The sequence below is a fragment of the Geotrypetes seraphini genome, chromosome 12 (genome assembly GCF_902459505.1).
Source record: "Geotrypetes seraphini chromosome 12, aGeoSer1.1, whole genome shotgun sequence".
Classification (NCBI taxonomy): Eukaryota; Metazoa; Chordata; class Amphibia; order Gymnophiona; family Dermophiidae; genus Geotrypetes; species Geotrypetes seraphini.
The window spans coordinates 6,975,379-6,995,288 of NC_047095.1; the positions used below are offsets into that span (position 1 = coordinate 6,975,379).

General features: G+C 44.6%; 1 protein-coding gene across 5 annotated transcripts in view; it reads left to right on the forward strand.

Moving 5' to 3' along the window:
• Window positions 1-2,096: 2,096 nt before the first annotated feature.
• The window catches only part of WDR47 (WD repeat domain 47), a 104,273-nt gene continuing 86,459 nt past the window's right edge, over window positions 2,097-19,910 (forward strand). For 2 of the 5 annotated variants that reach the window (XM_033916862.1, XM_033916864.1), the window contains exons 1-2: window positions 2,822-2,972; window positions 15,746-15,912. In XM_033916862.1, the coding sequence (XP_033772753.1) occupies window positions 2,946-2,972; window positions 15,746-15,912 (194 nt within the window). In that variant the 5' untranslated portion in view covers window positions 2,822-2,945. The other 3 variants (XM_033916863.1, XM_033916860.1, XM_033916861.1) reach the window with 3 other exon arrangements.

Below are 19,910 nucleotides of genomic sequence, written 5' to 3' on the forward strand. Positions count from 1 at the left end.
AACAGACTATGGACTTTTCCTCCCAAAACTTGTCCAAACCTTTCTTAAAACCAGCAACGCCACATCCTCTGGCAATGCATTCCAGAGCTTAACTATTCTCTGAGTGAAAAAAAAATTTCCTCCTATTGGTTTTAAGAGCACTTCCCTATAACTTCATCGAGTGTCCCCTAGTCTTTGTAATTTTTGACGGAGTGCAAAATCGATCCACTTGTACCCGTTCTACTCTACTCAGGATTTTGTAGACTTCAATCATATCTCCATTCAGCCGTCTCTTTTCCAAGCTGAAGAGCCCTAACCATTTTAGTCTTTCCTCATACGAGAGAAGTTCATCCCCATACCATCTTGGTCGCTCTTCTTTTAACCTTTTCTAGTGCCACTATATCTTTCTTGAAATAAGGAGACCTGAATTGAACACAATACTCCAAATGAGGTCGTATCATGGAGCAATACATGGGCATTATAATATTCTTAGTCTTAGTGTGGTGTAGTGGTTAAAGCTACAGCCTCAGTACCCTGAGCTGCTCCCTATGCCCTGGGCAAGTCACTTAATTCTCCATTGCTCCAGGTATCTTAAATTGTGAGCTTGCCATGACAGAAAGGGAAAATGCTTGAGTACCTGATTTATTATCTGTTTTGAGCGCCTTTGGAAAAATGGGCTAAAAAAATCAAATAAATATGCCTGCAACCGATTTGCATGCCTGTCTCCATTATATGCAAATCTCTCTCATTAGGGATATCCTGAAATCCTGACTGGCTGGGGGGTCTCTCAGGACAGGGTTGAGAACCAGTGCCCTGTTTAGAACTAGTGTCACAGGCAGGTCAGGTTTTCAGGATATCCACAATGAATATGCATGAGATGGATTTTCATGCACTGCCTCCTTGAGATGCATATCTATCTCATGCATATTTATTGTGGATATCCTGAAAACCTGACCTGCCTGTAGCTCTCGAGTGGAATTGCCTACCCCTGCCCTAGACCAGTGTTTCTCAGCTTGGTCCTGGAGTACTTCCTTACCAGTCAGGTTTTCAGGTTCTCTACAATGAATACACATGAAAGAAATTTGCATATAATAGAAGCAGTGTATGCAAATCAAGTCTATGCATATTCACTTTGGAGAACCTGAAAACCTGACTGACAAGGGGTACTCCAGGATGGAGTTGAAAAACACTACCCTAGATATTTGACAGCAGCACTAGAAACAATGGACCAAATTCTATAAACGGTATCCTGACTGTAGGCGGCCAACTACTGCCTAACCAGCCAAGCAGGACGCACGTTTAAAAAACTCCTGAGGCATTATAGGCACCTCCGGGAGCTTAGGAAGCTGCGCAAGCCTGCCTAAGCTTCCCTAAGGCTATGCGTAGGCATGCCTTGGCCCAGAAGTAGCCTTAGACGAGCCTAGGCAGCCTTATGCGCCTCTCTAGGCCTGCAGTATGTGCTTACAATGTAGGCTAGCTGGAATGCCCCCTAGTACATCATCGGCAGGAGTGATGCCCAGTCCCTCCAGTGATATTCAGGGGGGGAGGGGGTTCCGGCAGTAGGGACTGGGCATCCCTTCTGCTGGTAGTCTTTGTGGGGTGGCAAGGGGTGCTGCTAAACTTATCACAGCAGGGAGATCCCTTGCTGTGATAAGCTTAGCGGCAACCCAATTCTCTAACCTGTGACATGGACATCAGAGAATCAGGTTATTAGGCGGGCTTAGGTGTTTGTCCATATGATTCTCAAAAGCCACTTAGCCGGCTTCTGAGAGTGAGCGTCCTATACAGAATCCGGCCCAATATGAACAGATTCTTGCGTCCCTGCCCTAAGAAGAATCCAGCCATTCTAGCCCAGTGGCCCCCTACTGCAACTACTACCATACTTATAATTTCTTTAGCACTACTCGACATACTTAGCCCTATACATTGAAACAAAGAAAAGACAGTCCCTGCTGAGAGAGCATACAATCTAGGCAAGAAAGACAAACTGGACCAGAAGGTTATCACTACACTGCGCAGGGGGGGGGGGGGGGGGGGAAATGAGAAGAGATATTGGTGCTTAACAGTTGGGTTGGAGTTTGGCATTGAAGGCAGCTTCCTAGACGTGGGCTTCGCGTTTGGATTGGAAACTCCGCCCCTTTTCCTTCCTCCAGTCCAACTAAGCACCCGAGAGCGTTGGTCTCGCGTCGCTTCACCCTTTTCCCACCACAACGGAGGACCCGCGTTCCCCGCCTTCGCTTTGCATCGCGCTAAGGCGGCAGCTGGGATGGGCTACGCACTCGCTCTAAGGCCTCAACGGCATCGGCGGCCGGTGATTGGCTGAGCCCTTGGAGCCGCTTGACAACCGCAATCTTGGTCGTGCGACGCACTGACAGCGAGACGGGGACGCGACAGCAGCACCCAGCCGCGCTCTAACCGCCTGCGCCTCGGCCAGCCCTGGCTCCTGCAACCTCTTCTCGTCACCGTATGCCCTCGGGTTCCCAGGTAAAGATAAATAATACAGTCTAGAGGAGTGCGGACTGTTCGCAGTCGTTATGTCTGCGAGGGGAGGGGTGTATTGGGGGTAGCGGCTATTCCCGTTACCTTATTCACCTCGAGCGGGCCTTAGATAGGAGGCGCGTCTGCTTTGGGGCAGGCGCTTGAATTGTCTGCTCGGGGGGGGGGGGAGGATGAGATGCTGCGTGCCTCGGCTGAAGGAGACGAATGCAGGGCTGTGTCTCGTGTTCCTTGTTTGTAGACAGACGCTGGGTGTGGATGTGGCAGACTGCGCTCTAGCATTGCTGCTCTCAGAAGCTTATGTAAGGGAGCTGGGTTTGCTGCTGCTGCTGGTGGTGGTGAGTCTGCGCACTCTGTGCTCCGGTCTTGTTCTGCCGCTGGGACCATGGGGCATTGAGGATGCCCTGCAGCAGGGGAGACGGGAGGCGCCGCGTTTGTAGTTTCACGCCCGGCACCGCCTCTGTTCCTGTATGTCCGCGCGGCGTGTCATGATGCAGGTTAGATCTCGGTGCTCCTTTTTTTTTTTTTCCCCCCTCATCTTGCTTTTATATGATTGCATTTCACTTTTTAAGGGTTTTTAGAAACAAATTTGATTATTCTTAATTTTAGATCCAGTAGTGTTCAGCAGCGGTTTTTCCCTTTGTTTACAACTCGTACAGAAAATTCAGTTTTGTCAGGCCTTTTTGAATTATCAGACCAAATAAATAAACATCTGGCTCTGTTCTCTAATTACCGATGCTGTGTTGGTAAAAGCTATGTGGCCCCAGTGGACCACCACATGCCACTGCCTGTAGGGTAGATGATAGTTTTCTATGTAAAACGCTAAAATATACTATAGGTGGTATGTTTTTTTTAAATGCCTACTAAGGACCATATGTGAGTACATATTTGGTATACCGATGTATCTTTAAGATGTTTGATTTAACATGCTTTTTTACTCATATAAGTATAGTTGAAATGGGAACAATGTTTGTTTATTTAGATTTAACCACCATTTTTCAGAAGAGATTCACCCAAAACAGTTTACAATAGTAATCGGGTACAACAAGCATTATCCCAGGACAAGCAGGCAGCATATTTTCAACATGTGGGTGGCATCATTCACGGAGCCCCGTAGCGGACAGCCTCGCAAGCAGACTTGCTTGTAGAACTGTCAGAGTTCACGAGTGCTGCACCGTGCATGCGCGAGTGCCTTCCCGCTGAACGTAGGTTGTGCGACTCCTGTGAGGTACCTCAGTTCTCAGTTTTCCACAGAGCCAAGAAGCACCTGTTTCTCAGCTCTGCCGATATTGAGTTAGCCTTCTCACACTGCGGCTTCCTTTTTTCTTTATTTGTTTATTTCTTTTAGTCACTGTGCGGCGCGTCTCTTTTTTAAAAAACAAAAAACCCCACTTTTATTTTTCTTCCGTCGGTTCTCATCCGGCGGGGCTTGGGCTCAGGCCCTGCCACCGGCCCTCGTTTCGTTGCGGCCATATTTTTTTTCTATGTCCCTGCCTCTTACCGGGTTTAAGAAGTGTAGCCAGTGTAATCGGACGATTTCTCTCACCGACCCCCATCGTTGGTGTATCAAGTGCTTGGGGCCTGAACATTGGCCTGAGTCCTGCCCGTGCTGTGCTACCCTTCAAAAACGAGCTCTCCGGAGGCGTGGTGCCAAGATCCTGGAGCTCTTCGATCCTATGGAGTTGCCTGTTGAAAAGGCCTCGGCCTCAACGCCCGTGGCGGCCTCGTCATCCAAGTCCTCGATCTCGAGCAAGTTGCCCTCATCCTCAGGCAAGTCTCCTCTTCCCTCCGCAGGTATGATACATAAGAAGCCTCCAGCAGAGTCTTGGGCAATTCAGGCAACGAGTGCAGTCGTACCAGCCTCTATGAGACCTCCTTCGAAGCGTGCCTCCAAACATAGAGAATACTCATCTTCTGCACTGCTGCAGCTTCTAGACCAGACTGCACTGCTGCACCATCTAGACCAGAGTCATTGGTTTCGGTGCCTGTCTTTGAGGACATGCTGCAAGCCATATTGACCACGCAGCTTACCTCTGTTTTGGCCAAGCTTGCCCCTACCTCGGTCCTGCTTTCTGCAATCCAGTCTGAGCATACTATCGAGGCACCACAAGCAAAACCTTTGTCCTCCAGTGACTCCTCGCCTCTTCCTTCCAGGTCCGGGTCTCCAGCTATTCAACCTGTTCGAGATGTGGTGGAGAAGCCTCGATCGAGACCTCAATTGAAGCATTCCTCGTCCTCGAGGCACCTGGCTTCGAAGAAGAGTAAAGAATCTCCTAGGAAGAGTATTGAGTCTTCTATGCCTCGTTTGTCAAGGCCCATCGAGACCCCTTCCAAATCCAGGCATAGGTCTCGAACTCCGAAGATTTTAATGCCTCGTACTTCTCCGCCTCGAGGCCCATCCAGGTCCCAGACTCCTCTCTCAAGACCATCTCTGAGGGATCCTCCTTCGCCTGTCTCTAGGAGGCACGAGTCGAGGCTGTCAATTCCTCATACTCCTGAGACTTCTCCATCGAGATTTCTCAAACATAAGCACTCTCTGACCCCCTCCTGTATCACACAGCGGAGCTTCTTCTGTGACTCTTACGTTGGATACAGACCTCCCTTCTCAATACTCCAGGGAGGCTTCTCCTTCTTATTCAGCGGCGCCTCGGTCTCATTCCGCTTCACCTCCTGACGACTCTTCGGCATCCAAGTCCACATCTTCAACCTCTCCCTTAGTACAGGCAGCGTCCCGTTGGACTGGAGGACGGCTAACGTCATTCCACTCCACAAGAAAGGCTCAAAGATGGAGACAGCAAACTACAGACCAGTGAGTCTAACATCGATAGTGAGCAAACTAATGGAAACTCTAATCAAAGACCAATTAGATAAGATCCTGGATGAGGAGAATCTACGGGATCCACGACAACATGGATTTACTAAGGGGAGATCCTGCCAATCCAACCTGATCAGCTTCTTTGACTGGGTAACGGGGAAGCTGGATATAGGGGAGTCCCTGGACATCGTGTACCTGGACTTTAGCAAAGCATTCGATAGCGTACCACACCGCAGGTTACTGAGCAAGATGAGTTCTATAGGATTAGGTAACACATTGACAAAATGGGTTGGGAGCTGGCTTGGAGGTAGGCTCCAAAGGGTGGTGGTGAACGGCACCCCCTCCGAAATGACGGAGGTGATTAGTGGAGTACCACAGGGCTCAGTCTTGGGCCCAATCCTATTCAACATCTTTATAAGAGACTTGGCAGAAGGGCTTCGAGGTAAAATAACATTATTCGCCGATGACGCCAAACTGAGTAATGTAGTGGGCAAATGCACAACAGACGAAGATTCAGTGCCCGACAACATGATGCACGACCTACTCCTACTGGAGCGATGGTCTAGGACATGGCAACTCAACTTCAATGCCAAAAAATGCAAAGTTATGCACCTGGGCAGCCAGAATCCATGCAAGTCTTATACCCTTAATGGCGAGATCCTAGCAAAAACGGTAGCAGAACGAGACTTGGGGGTAATCGTCAGTGAGGACATGAAGTCTGCCAATCAAGTGGAGCAGGCTTCGTCCAAGGCAAGACAAATCATGGGCTGCATACGAAGGGGTTTCGTCAGTCGTAAGGCGGAAGTCATTATGCCATTGTATAGATCCATGGTGAGGCCCCACCTGGAATACTGTGTGCAATTCTGGAGGCCGCATTATCGCAAGGATGTGCTGAGACTGGAGTCGGTGCAAAGAATGGCCACCCGGATGGTCTCGGGACTCAAGGATCTACCATACGAAAAACGGCTTGACAAATTACAGCTATACTCGCTCGAGGAGCGCAGAGAGAGGGGGGACATGATCGAGACGTTCAAGTATCTTACGGGCCGCATCGAGGCGGAGGAAGATATCTTCTTTTTCAAGGGTCCCACGACAACAAGAGGGCATCCGTTGAAAATCAGGGGCGGGAAACTACGAGGTGACACCAGGAAATTCTTTTTCACTGAAAGAGTGGTTGATCGCTGGAATAGTCTTCCACTACAGGTGATTGAGGCCAGCAGCGTGCCTGATTTTAAGGCCAAATGGGATCGGCACATGGGATCTATTCACAGGGCAAAGGTAGGGGAGGGACATTAAGGTGGGCAGACTAGATGGGCCGTGGGCCCTTATCTGCCGTCTATTTCTATGTTTCTATGTTTCTATGTTTTTACATGAGTAAGGCTCTTCAAATTGATATCCAATCTGAGTCTAAGTATGCTCCTGAATATTTGGCTGAAATGGAATTGCCACATCCGCCAAAGGTCACCATGCGACTTACCATGAATCCTGTTTTGAAACAAACTTTTCTCAGGAATCTCGAGACTCCTGGCTATTCCCTCTAAAATGGAATCTCGTTACCACATGGTTCCTTGTAAAGGGTTTGAAAAGCCGCAATTGCCTCACCAATCCTTGGTGGTGGAATCATTTCTTAAAAAATCTAATCCCACAAAGGTTTATGCTGTAGTCTCTCCAGGCAAGGAGGGACACACGATGGATAAATTTGGATGCCTTCTATATCAAAATTCCATGATGGCAAACAGGATCTTGATTTACAGCTTCATGTTCATCCTACCTGAAGTACTGCATTAAGACCATGCCCTACTTCTTTCCTGATTTGGCTGAGCACCGGTTGCCTGCGTTTCAACAACTTCAACAGACAAATACAGTGGAACCTCGGTTTGCGAGTAATGCAGTTTGCAAGTGTTTTGCAAGACGAGCAAAACACTCCCGCAAACCTTAACTCGCAAAACAAGCATGTCCCGATAAACGAGCACACCCCCTCTCACTCTAACCAGCATCACCCCCCCCACCCATGAACACCCCCCCCCCCCCGAGAACTGGCATTGCACCCCCATGCTGGAAGTGGCATCCGCCTACCCACCCAAAAAGCTCCTTACCCCATCTGCTGTGTGCTGTGCCTGTTAAGGAAAGATCCCACCTCTTGCCTGGGCTGGGCCTTGAGCATCTGCGCATGCTCAAGACCTTCTGGCTCTCGTTCTCTCCGAGATCTCGGAGAGAACGAGAGCCAGAAGGCAGTTCTATGAATACAGTTCAATCTGCCTCCAAAACACCTTGATTTGGTTTAAATCAATTGTGATGGACTCCTCAGGTGGTGTGACTCCTATAGTATGCCAAGATGGATGGGCATTTGAGGAGCATCTGTGTACCGTGTGCCACAGGTCACGCAAGGGGTGGTGGTCCTTCTGTTACTCATGAGTCGCAGAAAGCTCAAGAGCCAGGTCTGAAAACCCTGTTAGAGCCCCTAAAATGTGACTACGCTTCACTGGCAAAGTGCTTCTTTGTGGAAGCCCCTGACCCTGAGAGGAGGCAAATTTCAGTCTGACAGAGGTCCCCAGAGGAAAGGGCTTGGCTGTTGGATCTCTTAAAATTCGAGTAGCTAGTTTTTCATGCTTCTGGGCTAGAGTGGAGTGAGCGTCTCTAACCTCTCATCCAGGCGTTTCCAGGTTCCTGAAGGGAGTATGGAGGCTCTGCCCTCCCATAAGGCAGCCTTTTCCAAAGTAGAATCTTAATATTGTATTACGCGCCCTCATTAAGGCTCCTTATGAACCTTTATCAGATGCATTGCACTGGTGGATCTTAAACTTTACTAGCGTTTGGGTCATGTAAGGTTCAGCATACAAAGTTTCATTAAAATCCGTGATAGTAAGTTGGAGTGCTTTTCAAAAATTATTCAGTTTTCTATACTGTTCTCCCAGGGGAGCTCAGAATGGTTTACATGCCTAATAGGAGGAGAAAGTATATGTCTTGCATTTAAAAGCCATTGAAAACCCTTGAAAATGTTAAAAACTCTGTTCTGTCATGCATTCCAAATAGTCATATGGGAGTAAACCAATTAAGTTAGGCGGCAGTAATGTGCTGTTTTTAGAATCGGGCCCAAAGTGGTTATGGAACCAATCACTTGTTTTTTTGTTCTGCAATGATTGGAAAAAAACCAACATCACTGATGTTTCAAGGGTATACATCATCTACCTGTGGACTATTTAGCTAACAAGAAAGCATAGGTAACCAGAGAAATATTTTGTGATTGGTTCCATAACCACTTTGGGCCCAATTCTAAAAAAACAGCACATTACCACCGCCTAACTTAATTGGTTTAATTGGTGCACTAATTGTGTCATTTAAAAACCCAATTAAAATGTCATTATAAAAAATGAAAGCACCTCCAAAAAAGGCCACCATTATCCCACCTGTAGAGGTGTCTTAAGGTGCCTAATGCCACTGTAGGAGTGATTAACGCCAAAAGTGGCATTAGACATTGTAAGGCGCCTCCATAGGTGCATTGAAGTGACTTGAGGCAAGAAATAATGTGAGCATAGCGACGCTGGCGGAATATAAGTTGTGCAGCAGAATTTTGAACAGATTGAAGGGGAGAGAGATGGTTTTGTGGAAGATCTGTGAGAAGCAAGTTGCAGTAATCTAGGCAAGAGGTGATAAGAGTGTGGATAAGGGTTTTAGTAGTGTGCATAGAAAGGAAAGGTCAGATTTTGGTGATATAGAGAAAGAAACAAAGTCTTTAACAGTCTATTGGATTTGTTCAGAGAGGTTGCGAGCTGATGAGGTAGGGAAGATGAGTTATTCACAGAAATAGAGAATGAGGGAAAGGTGGAAAGATAAGAAGCTCAGTCTTGGCTATGTTTAGTTTTAAAAGGCAGTGAGACATCAAGGCAGCAATGTCGGACAGGCAGGTTGAGACTTGGGCCTGGATGCCTGTAGAAATTTTTGGTGTAGAGAGCTAGATCTGGAAGTCCTCAGCATAGAGTGGAGGAGTAGTCAAATGGTTAGTGCAGGAGACTTTGATCCTGGGTTCAAGTCCCTTGTAACCCTGGGAAAGTCACATAAAACACCATTGCCCCAGGTACAAAAATACAGATTGTGAGCCTACTAGGGACAGAGAAAGTACTTGCATATAACGTGTACAGCACTGCTTTAGTCTATTAGCACTATAGAAATAGTTAGTAGTACTGTAGTAGTTGTAGCAGCATGTTTAACATCTCAAGTGAAGCCTCTATGACAATATACACATACTCTTGTACATTTCATTCCAGCTTTGTAGCCTCCGGATAAAGATGAGAGCCTAACTGTGCTAGGAGTAGCATTTTTCTCTTATTTATAAACTGAAATTTCAATTTCAGGATGTAATTGAGCCTTTATTTGGGATCTAAATCCCTTTCATTTTGAAACTTAAACAGTAATACTTTGAGTTTCTTGTAATTGTATCAAGATTTGTGTGAAATTGGGAGAAGAAGGGGTTTGTGCCACTTTACATTTTAATTTTCTTTACTATAATTTGAAGCTGAATTCAGAACCTTATTTGTGTGCAACTTTTTTCATAGAAAGGTTTGACTGGCACAAAGTTTTTTGGATATACATACAGAAAAAGACTTGGACACTGAAGCCTTAGTAAGGCTATCATTCATTTTGTTCTGCAAAATTGCTTTGCTGAAAGGAACCTATACATTTGAAGCTTGAGCTCCCCAGAAGCTGTTCATCTAGGGACATGTCCCCCTGGTCATTGACTCTGAGCATCTGGCAGGTATGGCATAAAGAGAATTAGAATATTGAAAGACTACGTTTAATATTTCATTGAGTCCCCTGGGTCTCCCTGCTGTGGAGTCAGCTGCTCCCACCATAGCAAACAAAATGCTGTGAGCTACAGCCTTAGGGAAGGGGACATCTTGCCTTCCTTGCCAGCTGTCTACTGGTGGATGAAAGTTGCATTAGCGGCATTGAAGCCTTTGTGTGGTATGAATGAAAAACAAATTATGGTTATGGTTCCAAGCTTTCCAAATCTAAATTTGATTACTTAATATTTGCTTTTAAAAACTAGTCCTTGCATACACTCTTACTGTCTTCCTCCATTTCTTAACAGAAGCAAATGCACTATGAGCAGCTTTGACCAAATTACTACTTTCAGGGCTTAGGAAAATAATTTGCATTGTCTGTGATGTTTAATACTGGCCAGTGAGGTAAATGTTTCGATGCTCATAGGAATTGAATAAGCATTAGATCATTTACTTTGACAGCCAGCACTAAAACACTACCATGGCTTGATAAAAGGGACCTAAATTAGGAACTGGTTTTGAAATGTAGGATCAGTAGCACCTATCACAAAACTAGAACAGTTCATTCATGGATTTTTCATAATTGTTACTCCTGAAAAATTACACATTTTTCATGGACTCACCTTATGGCTGGCATAAGAGTTACTGTAGCATATTATTTTTTAAAATGTTATAGTAGGAAATTTTAAACTTTTATATAACATTTTCTGAAGACACACAAAAACACATTGTTAGATCATATCTTCAAGTTATATTACATGCTGTGAGATGTATATTTAATACAATTGTCAAAATACTGCAAATTAGTCATTTTTCATATCTAGCAATTCTAGACAGTAACAAGTATCAAAATCATCTTTTAAAGTGTGTATGCGAAATATTCTTTGAGGACAAGGTCATTATAATCTCACATCATATGGTTAATGTCATTAATTGAGCCCAGCATAGAGACACTTGCCAGCTTTCTTACTCTTAAAGCTGTTAGAAGCATTTACCATGCATACCCCACTCTGAAACATACACTCCTGAGTGATTGTCAGCTCCCCCTCGCCTCCCCAAATTCTAGTTTAAAAGTTGATCCAATTTTAAAATGTTAGTGCCAGCCTGGTTCCATCTCAGTTAAGGTGGAGTTCATCTTCAGAATAACCTCCCGATTTTCTAAAATGTTCCTAACAAACCTAAATCTGTCATCCCTGCACCATTGTCTCAACCACATATTAAAACTGCAGAGATTTGCTTTCCTCGTGGATCCTGTGCATGGAACAGGAAACATTTCTGAAAATGCTACCTTGAAGGATGTGGATTTCAGCTTTCTACCTAAACTTGGCTTCCAGAACCTCCCTTTTGCTATATCATTGGTACCCACATGTACCAAGACAGCTGATTCCTCCCTAGCACTATATAAAATCCAATCTAGGTGATTTGTGAAGTCCGCTACCTTTGCACCAGATGCCTAATGATTGAATAACCAACTACAACAGCTGTCCTAACCCTTCATTCTGTTACATCCACTCCAGATTCTGTACGATAGATGTTCAATCTGAACCCGTGAACTGGGTCTTGCAGAAGTTTCACTCAATCTAGTTTTTCCTTCTGCAAGAGAATTGTGCAGAAGTGTTTCTGATCTGCTGTGTTTTATTTTTCTTCCTCATTTTTCAACAAAACTTCAAGTTTTTTGTGACTTCAGTGCCCTGAGACCCCTTATTTAGGAGATCTCTGCCTGAGAAAAGAAGTAGATCTTGCGGAGCCAGACTTCAGCTTCACAGGGCCAGCCTGCTGTGTGCCACATTAGAACTTAGGTTCCATTCCCCTGGGATCAAACTTGCCTTCTGATATTCTCAGAGGCTTAAGCGTAGGCTGAAGGCACCCTGAGTAAGAGCCCTTGGGTATTTCTTGCCCATATTGTGTGTTGAGGTTCTGAGAGGGTGGAGGTCTTGGTCGGGGTACATCCGACTGGCAGCCCAAAGATTCAGAAGATTGGATGTTTTGGAGAACGTCTGGGGCAGAAATTCCTTTTCCTTCACTTCAACTGCAGAGAAAAAAAGCCGACAGGCAGGCACTACATACAACTGTGAATACAGCCCCATTATTTCCTATAGGAAAATTGGGGAGGGTCTGAAAATCATTTTGAGGGGTTTGAGGGTAGGGTCCAGGTCCCCCCATCCCTAAACTTCCTGTTTCCATGTTTTCTGTTGTTTTTTTATTATTTTAGCTTCCACGGGCCATTTTTAGTACGATTTTTTTTTTCTGGCAGTGGCCATCTTGGATTTTTTTTCTTCTTCAAAACCCCTCAATTTTGTTGAAAATCAATAGGGATAGACTCATCAGCATCTGATCTGATGAATTATTGTGTCAGTTGTGCTGGATTGCTGGTGGAGGAGCATCCATGTACCTTGTTCTGTGGCACGCACGAGGAGGGGCAGAAGCTTTGGGCTTTGCCCCTTTTGGGTCCTCTAGGACTGGAGAACCAATGTGAGTCCAGGAATTAGGGAAAAAAGACCCACCTGGTACCTGAATCTGACAACAGCATGAAGTGTAGGTGCATGGAGTCCTTCAAAAGTCTCTTCAGGTGTCCGTCAGGGTTCAGTTTCAACCCTGTGTATGGGTTCTTCCTGGAATTTGTCCAGCTTATGTGGAGAGCCTACTGTACAAACCTGGATCGTGCTTCAGTTGGCAGCTGTGTTGCAGAGTTCCAAAAAAAGTGTCTTCTCTGATGGAGGTCACTGATCCAGTTCCCAGTACCAATATTCATGTGGACCCAGGTTGTTTGAGTTGGCACACTGATACTGTGCCTCTTTTATCTCAAGACACTGCTTCCACCCTGTATGACACTGATTTAATTTTTGGCTCCATCAAGCAAGATGCCTCAGGGAGCCCTGATCCGGGTGATGACCCCCTCCATATGCTGGCTGTTGAAGTTAATGTCCACCGTTGCTGATGCCATAAAAGAGCTGACGTTGGAAGTTCAGCCTTCCACTTCTCTGTGCAACTCATGAACCATTCCAATTTTAAATCTTTTTTTTTTCCAGTGTGTCCAAACCTCACTGCCCTGGATACAGAGCAATGGGAGGCTTTTTAAGGTGACTAAAGCTGTGTCTAGGCTTTATTCTATGGCAGGGGTAGGCAATTCTGGTCCTCGAGAGCCGGAGCCAGGTCAGGTTTTCAGGATATCCACAATGAGTATGTATGAGATGGATTTGCATGCACTGCCTCCTTGAGATGCAAATCTATCTCATGCATATTTATTGTGGATATCCTGAAAACCTGACCTGGCTCCGGCTCTTGAGGACCAGAATTGCATACCCCTATGGCATCAGATTTTCAGCAGATTTTTGAACAGCCGAAGCAGGACTCTGCAGTGGCTCAGATCACAAAGTGCACAGCCCTTCCTAGTGAAGGAGGAGAGATGCAGAAGGATTCACAAGATCACAGGGTGGACATGGTATTAAAGAAACAATTTAAGGTTGTCTTTGGGCATCAAAGAAGTGGTGGCAGCCTTGTTTGCTACACATGCCTGTTAAATGAGACTGCAGTGGGTGCCAATGGCGGAGGAGGATGCGTGCTCCCAGCTGGTGCCAGAAGGGGTGGATTATGTAGTGGACGCCTTGTATGACCTTATTAGGGTCTTAGGCAAAGTCTTAGCATTGCTGATAACATCAGCAACGTGGCAGAGGAACACCCGGGCGTGAGAAAGCCGCGATGGGCCCTGTGCTGCCGATGATGCAGTTTGTTATAAGGTACTATATTTCGGTCTCACGGTCAGGGTTCAGATTGGTGGGAGAGATAGAAGGGTCGCAAGGGGGGAGCGCTACCGCCATCAGCAACTAGGGCTTATTTTCAGGGGTAGGGCTTATATTAAGACCTACCCCAAAAATCATGCTGGGGCTTATTTTCAGGGTAGGTCTTATTTTCACAGAAACATGGTAGTGTATTAGATTCCATTTTGTGCCTTTAGCACATTGCTAGCAAATTAAAAGCTTGTAAATAGTTTTTACTATCAGCAAATGTTAGATGTAGATGATAATCTAGATCAGTGTTCTTCGACTGCCGGTCCGTGGGCCAATGCCAATCCGTGGACTGGTGCCAGTCCGCAAAAATTTTTTGCTGGTCCGTGAAGGATTCAGGTCTTCTCCACAAATTGCACACTAGGCAGGAAGAGAGGCTGCGGTGCTGGCTGACTTGCAACTTTGAATCCTTCCACTTCTTTCGCTAGATGAGCTCCTAAACAACTGAAATTTCTTCCCCCCCTTCCCCTCCCCCCTTTCAAGGCCCCTTTTACTCCCTCCTCTTTATCCCATTTCAACCCCTCTCTGAATGTCACCTAGACACACAAATAGAAGATTAGATTAGATTCCTGTTGCCGTCGCACCCCCAGACAAGCAGTGGCAGCTATGTGTGCTTTTAACTTTGGCACACAGCTTCCCCTAAGCAGTAGTTTAGCCGCGGTTTCATGAGGCAGCCTCGGGGCCTTTGCTAGGCTGGCCCACTTCGATGATGCGGCTAAACTACTGCTTAGGGGCAGCTGTGTGCCGAAGTTAAAAGCACAGAGAGCTGCCACTAGGCTAAAGAGAGGAAACATTTGCTGGGGAGGGAAGGGAGAAGGGGTTTTCCTGGACAGGGGAGGAGGGGAAGGAAAGAGAGTTACTGTTGGATAAGGGGAGGAGGAAAGGGAGAAGGGGTACTGCTGGACAAGGGAGGAAGGAAACTGCTGGCAGGGAGATTAGAGGAGGGGAAGGAGTTAGGATGGAATGGAGAGATCAGATGAGGGATAGGGGAGAGACAGAGGAATGAGAAAGTAGAGAAAGATTGATTTTGGGAAGGGGGTCAGATGAGAAATAAGGAGAGAGGGACAAAGATGCTAGATCTGGTGTAGGAGAGATAAAAATGAGAGCAGAATGAATTGTGTAAAAAGGAGAGAGGGGGCACAGTCTGGATGGAAAGGGGAGAGGGGCATAGAAAGAAGGCAGATACCATATGGAAGGGGGAGAGGGCAGACGCTGGATGGAAGAGAGTGAATAGATGATGAAAGCAGAAACCAGAGACAACAAAAGGTAGAAAAAATAATTTTATTTCTATCTTGTGATTAGAATATATCAGATTTGAAATATGTATCTTGCTAGAGCTGGTGTTTGACATAACTGTGGACTGCAGAGCCCAGGCAGTGCTTGTTTAGCTTCCAGCTGGCTTAGGGCTCTCTCTGACCAGGGGGCAGTTGCCCTAGTTGCACTCCCCTAGCACTATTCCTGTCATGTGTGACTGCGGTATTCTGTTAGCATGATATTTCTGTGTAGCATTCTGTAATTATTTGGCTTATTCAGTTTTCTTGATAGTAGAGGGGATATATGTGAAGGGGAGGGGAGACGGGTTTTCTTGATACTTGATTTGTATTTATAAAATGACAATTGTACAGGGTATTGTTTCTTTTTATACTTTAATAAAATACGTTCGCTATAAAATCATAACTATTTGAGGCTTATGCGGATGGGATCAGATGCGGGACCGAGCTCGCGGGGAAGGGGCGGAGATGGGGTTTTTTATTTCAGTCTTAGTAGTTTGCCAGTCCATGAAATAATTATTTTATTTCCGCCGGTCCATAGGTGTAAAAAGGTTGAAGAACACTGATCTAGATTGAAAGTTACAAATGTTAAAATTTAATTTTCTTTTTCTTTTGAAGGTTATCAACATGACAGCTGAAGAAACAATTAATGTGAAAGAGGTTGAAATAACTAAACTCATCATAGATTTCCTGAATTCAAAGAAACTTCATATCAGCATGCTGGCTCTGGAAAAGGAAAGTGGTGTCATCAATGGGCTGTTCTCAGATGACATGCTTTTCCTAAGGTAGTTGAGACTCCATATAATTATTCTAAATGCTATGTATGACTTTTGACTATATTCATTAAATGAGGATATTCTTTTAAAACGTTAGAATATATGCCATTATTTAGAAAAATATACCTTTTCAGAGATACTCGTTCCTATCTTCAGCTCCACCATCTTGAAAAATGATGATTTCTGACCTCTAGCTATCTGTTAGAAGTGCTTATTTAGCAGGCTGTTTCCTAGCACCAGGGCTAGCTCAAAGAGTTGTAGCTTTTTGCTTTCTTACCTCTTGGGGCTAATACTTTTGTATAAACTATGCAATCGAGGTAAACTTTGAACCAGCGTGACATTGGCTCAAGCTAAATGCTAATTTAACTTAATCTGGATATTCATTGCCACTCTCCATAATAGGTAGTGGTACTGAATATACGGATAGTGTGAGATGTTGCCCGTGCAGTCCTTTTAATTTATTCCTAATGGTATCTGGATCATTTTTAGATTGCATCCTTGCTTCTTCCATAACCTGGCTCACAAATATAAGTAATCATTTAGCAATTTGAAACAGTCTGAAGTTCACATATCTGTCTGGTTTTTTTTAAAGACAATGATAGGCTAACTTATACATTTGTTGCTAAACACATAATTGCCTTTGGATATTGGTCTAATAGAGTTTATTTCTCATTAATTTCCAAACTATCAATAAAACTTCCCCTAACAGGTACAGAGAATGTTTTACTTTATAACTTCAAATAGATCAGCCACTTGACAAGTCACAAGTTCTGTACCTGGGTTTTTGCCAGGTACTTGTGACTTGGATTGGCCTCCATAAAGACAGGATACTGGGCTAGGTGGACCATTGGTCTGATCCAGTAAGGCTATTCTTATGTTCTTACTCGAATATAAGTTGATCCGAGTATAAGACGAGGTACCCTTCCTGCCCCCCCAAAAAAGGAAGAAAAAAAGGTTGACTCAAATATAAGACAGGGTAGGGTGAGGGGCTTAATATTCATGTGCCCTGCCAGGATCTATTCCCTGCCCTCTCCCTCCCTCCCTCCCTGCCAGGCTCTGCATCCAGCCCCCTCCCTGCCCTGTACCCTGTCCCTCCTCTCTCTTGATGTCCTGCAGGCCTCCAACAGGCCTTCTGTATGACATGGTGGGCTGGAACAGGATGGATCCCTCCTGTCCCGGACGACTCTGCCAATTTTTTTTACCTCCCTCCTACCCCCCCCCCCCCCAGCGTACCTTTTTGAATCCCTGGTGGCCCAATGGTGTACCAGGCAGGAGCGAGCTTTCAGTGCTCCTGCTCCACACTGAGCCCCTCCCTGAATGGCCACTTTGAGTTCTCACGGTCTAGCGGTGTACCAGGAATGAACGACCTTTCCTCACTCCTGCCTGGCGCTGAGCCACTCACTGAATGGCTGCCACGTATTCTCAACAAGTTCGGGAGGGGAATGGGTGAGTGATGACCCGAATATAAGCCGAGACCCCCATTTTTTTGGGGCCCCAAAATCTTGGTTTATATGTGAGTATATAGGATGAGGAGTTGAATACAATATAAACATACAAAATGAGTCAACTCGTAAACTACTCTAATTTAACTTCAGATTTTCTTTGGGGATCTCAACAATATAACCCACAAGCAATTTAAACTTTCTCATTCGCTGGGGGTTTATACATCTTCTCTTCATCGATCCCTCTCACTTTCAATAAACTTTCAGTGCCCAAATTTTTAAAGAGTTTGTAATTCATAAATGCACTTCAAAAAAGCAGTGCACAAACACTTATTGCTCCTTTTACTAAGCTGAATTGCCCCGTGCGCTCATCAAGGCATTGTTCCCTGGGTGAAATCACCGAGATCCCCGAAGAAAATCTGAAGTGAAATTAAAGAGTAATGGCGAGTTGACAGTTTTTTGGGGTTTTTTTTGTAGGTTTACTTTATAACTTAAACATGAAAAAAAAAGTTCATGACAGATTCTGTTCTCACATCAGTTTTAGCAAAATAAACTACTCCACTGCCAAACAAACCTTGCAAACAAGTTCTCAAAAGTTTACCGTACCATACCAACACCAAATCCAAGAAATCAAACTGCACTAACCCTACCTATGAAAGTCAGCACTGTAAATATTGTAAAACACCAATACACATCCAGTTTGGAAAATAGAACAATTGAACTACCATAGATTATTATACCTAACCTACAGGTTAACAGAATGCCTCACCTCAGTTACACATAAACACAGACCATCACCTATCACCTAGTAAAGAATAAGAAACTACAAATCGTATTGTATACTATCTAAGTAAATCTAATTACAGTGGGGTGCAAAAATCTGGAATCGCTTGTGAATTTTGTGTTCTTTCAATTTTCTGACCTTGATCCTATAGATTTGACTTTGTACCACATTTCAAAGGATACATTTGGCTATTAGAATCAGATTTTTATTCTAGCTTGGCCTTAAATTTCTGAGTTTGTTTGTTAAAGTTGCCATGTTAATGGTTTTTCTGCATAAATCAAGTAATGTATTTCGCTGGCCAAAAAAGTACATAAGAGTGTCATCTAGCCTTCATATTCATGTAGGTGGCCTTGGAAAAGGCTGTTTGACTTAGTATTTGGTGAGCCATCCTCTTTTCTTGATCACCTGTATGCACCATGTCAGCATTGAATGAACTAGTTTGATGAGGTGATCATGCGTGACAATGCGGTTCCAGGCTGCAATGAGTGACTCAGTGAACTCAAGTTTTGATGTTGGATATCTCTTGCATATCTCCCAGGCCAACTTGTGCCACAAGTTCTCAGCTGGATTCAGATCCAGAGATTGAGCAGGCCAGTTGATTCACTCAATATTGTTCTGAAGCTTCCCATTGATCACCTGTTTGGAGCGATAGCAAGGTGCATTATCATCTTGGAACAGGAACTGGCCTGGAAACATCTGCTGAGCTGATGGTACCATGTACCTTTTGCAGTATTGTGATGTACTTTGTCCCATTGACCATTCCATTGATAATGTATAGATGTCTGACGCCGCTGGCAGCCATGCAGCCCCAGACCATGACCTGCAAAGGATGCTTCACAGTGAGATTAAGGCTCTCTAGCTTGAAATCCTCTTCAGGAAACCTCCTCATGTAGATGAGGGCCTAGTTACCAAATAGGCAGAAGGTGCTGTCATCGCTGAAAAGCACCTTTTCTCACGTTTCACATGTTCAGCTTGAGTGCTTCCATACCTACTCGATACCTTTGGACATTAGTTATCAGTAGCTTGTTACATGCTTTGCAGCCCCACAGGCCAAATTACAGGCATCAACAATGAACAATGACATTGACATAACACTCGTCTGACTACACACAGTAGCTGAGGTGAGGTCAACTTGCGATTGGTCAATGAAATGCGTCAAAGTGCACAGTCTTGGCATGATTTTGATGCATGTGGACAACCAGACTTAGGCTTGTCTACCACTGAACACATCGCTTTCTTCTTTTGTACAATCTTTATTACCGTGTTGTGACTGCAGCAGACTTTGCTGGTGATCTGGCGGCATGAAAATCCTTCCTCACTCATCATTGATACACAAATGGGCTCCTCCAACATCAAGTTCCAAGTCTTGTTCATGGTTGATGCAGAAAGTGTATGAAACCTTAAGATTGTGCTTTTTATAGCTGCCCTATTACCTAGATGTCTGGACTGTGATTGGCTGACTAAAGCAGCCTCCTGATTGGACAGTCTCAATCCAATTTTGAAGCATGATCTGTAAAAGTTATAGTACCTATATTCTTGTATCAATAAAATTGTAAATTTAGAAACAAGTGATCTTAAAAAGTTGATTCTAATAGCCATTTTATCTCTTATAATGTGGTATACAGACAAATCTATTGGGTCAATAAAGAAATTAAAAGATCAGAAAGTTGAAAGAATGCAAAATTCATAAGTGGTTCCAGACTTTTACACCACTGTAGTTACTGTACTTTAAAGGTTTTGTCACATTTACTTGTAAAGAAGTACACAATAATATTTGTTAC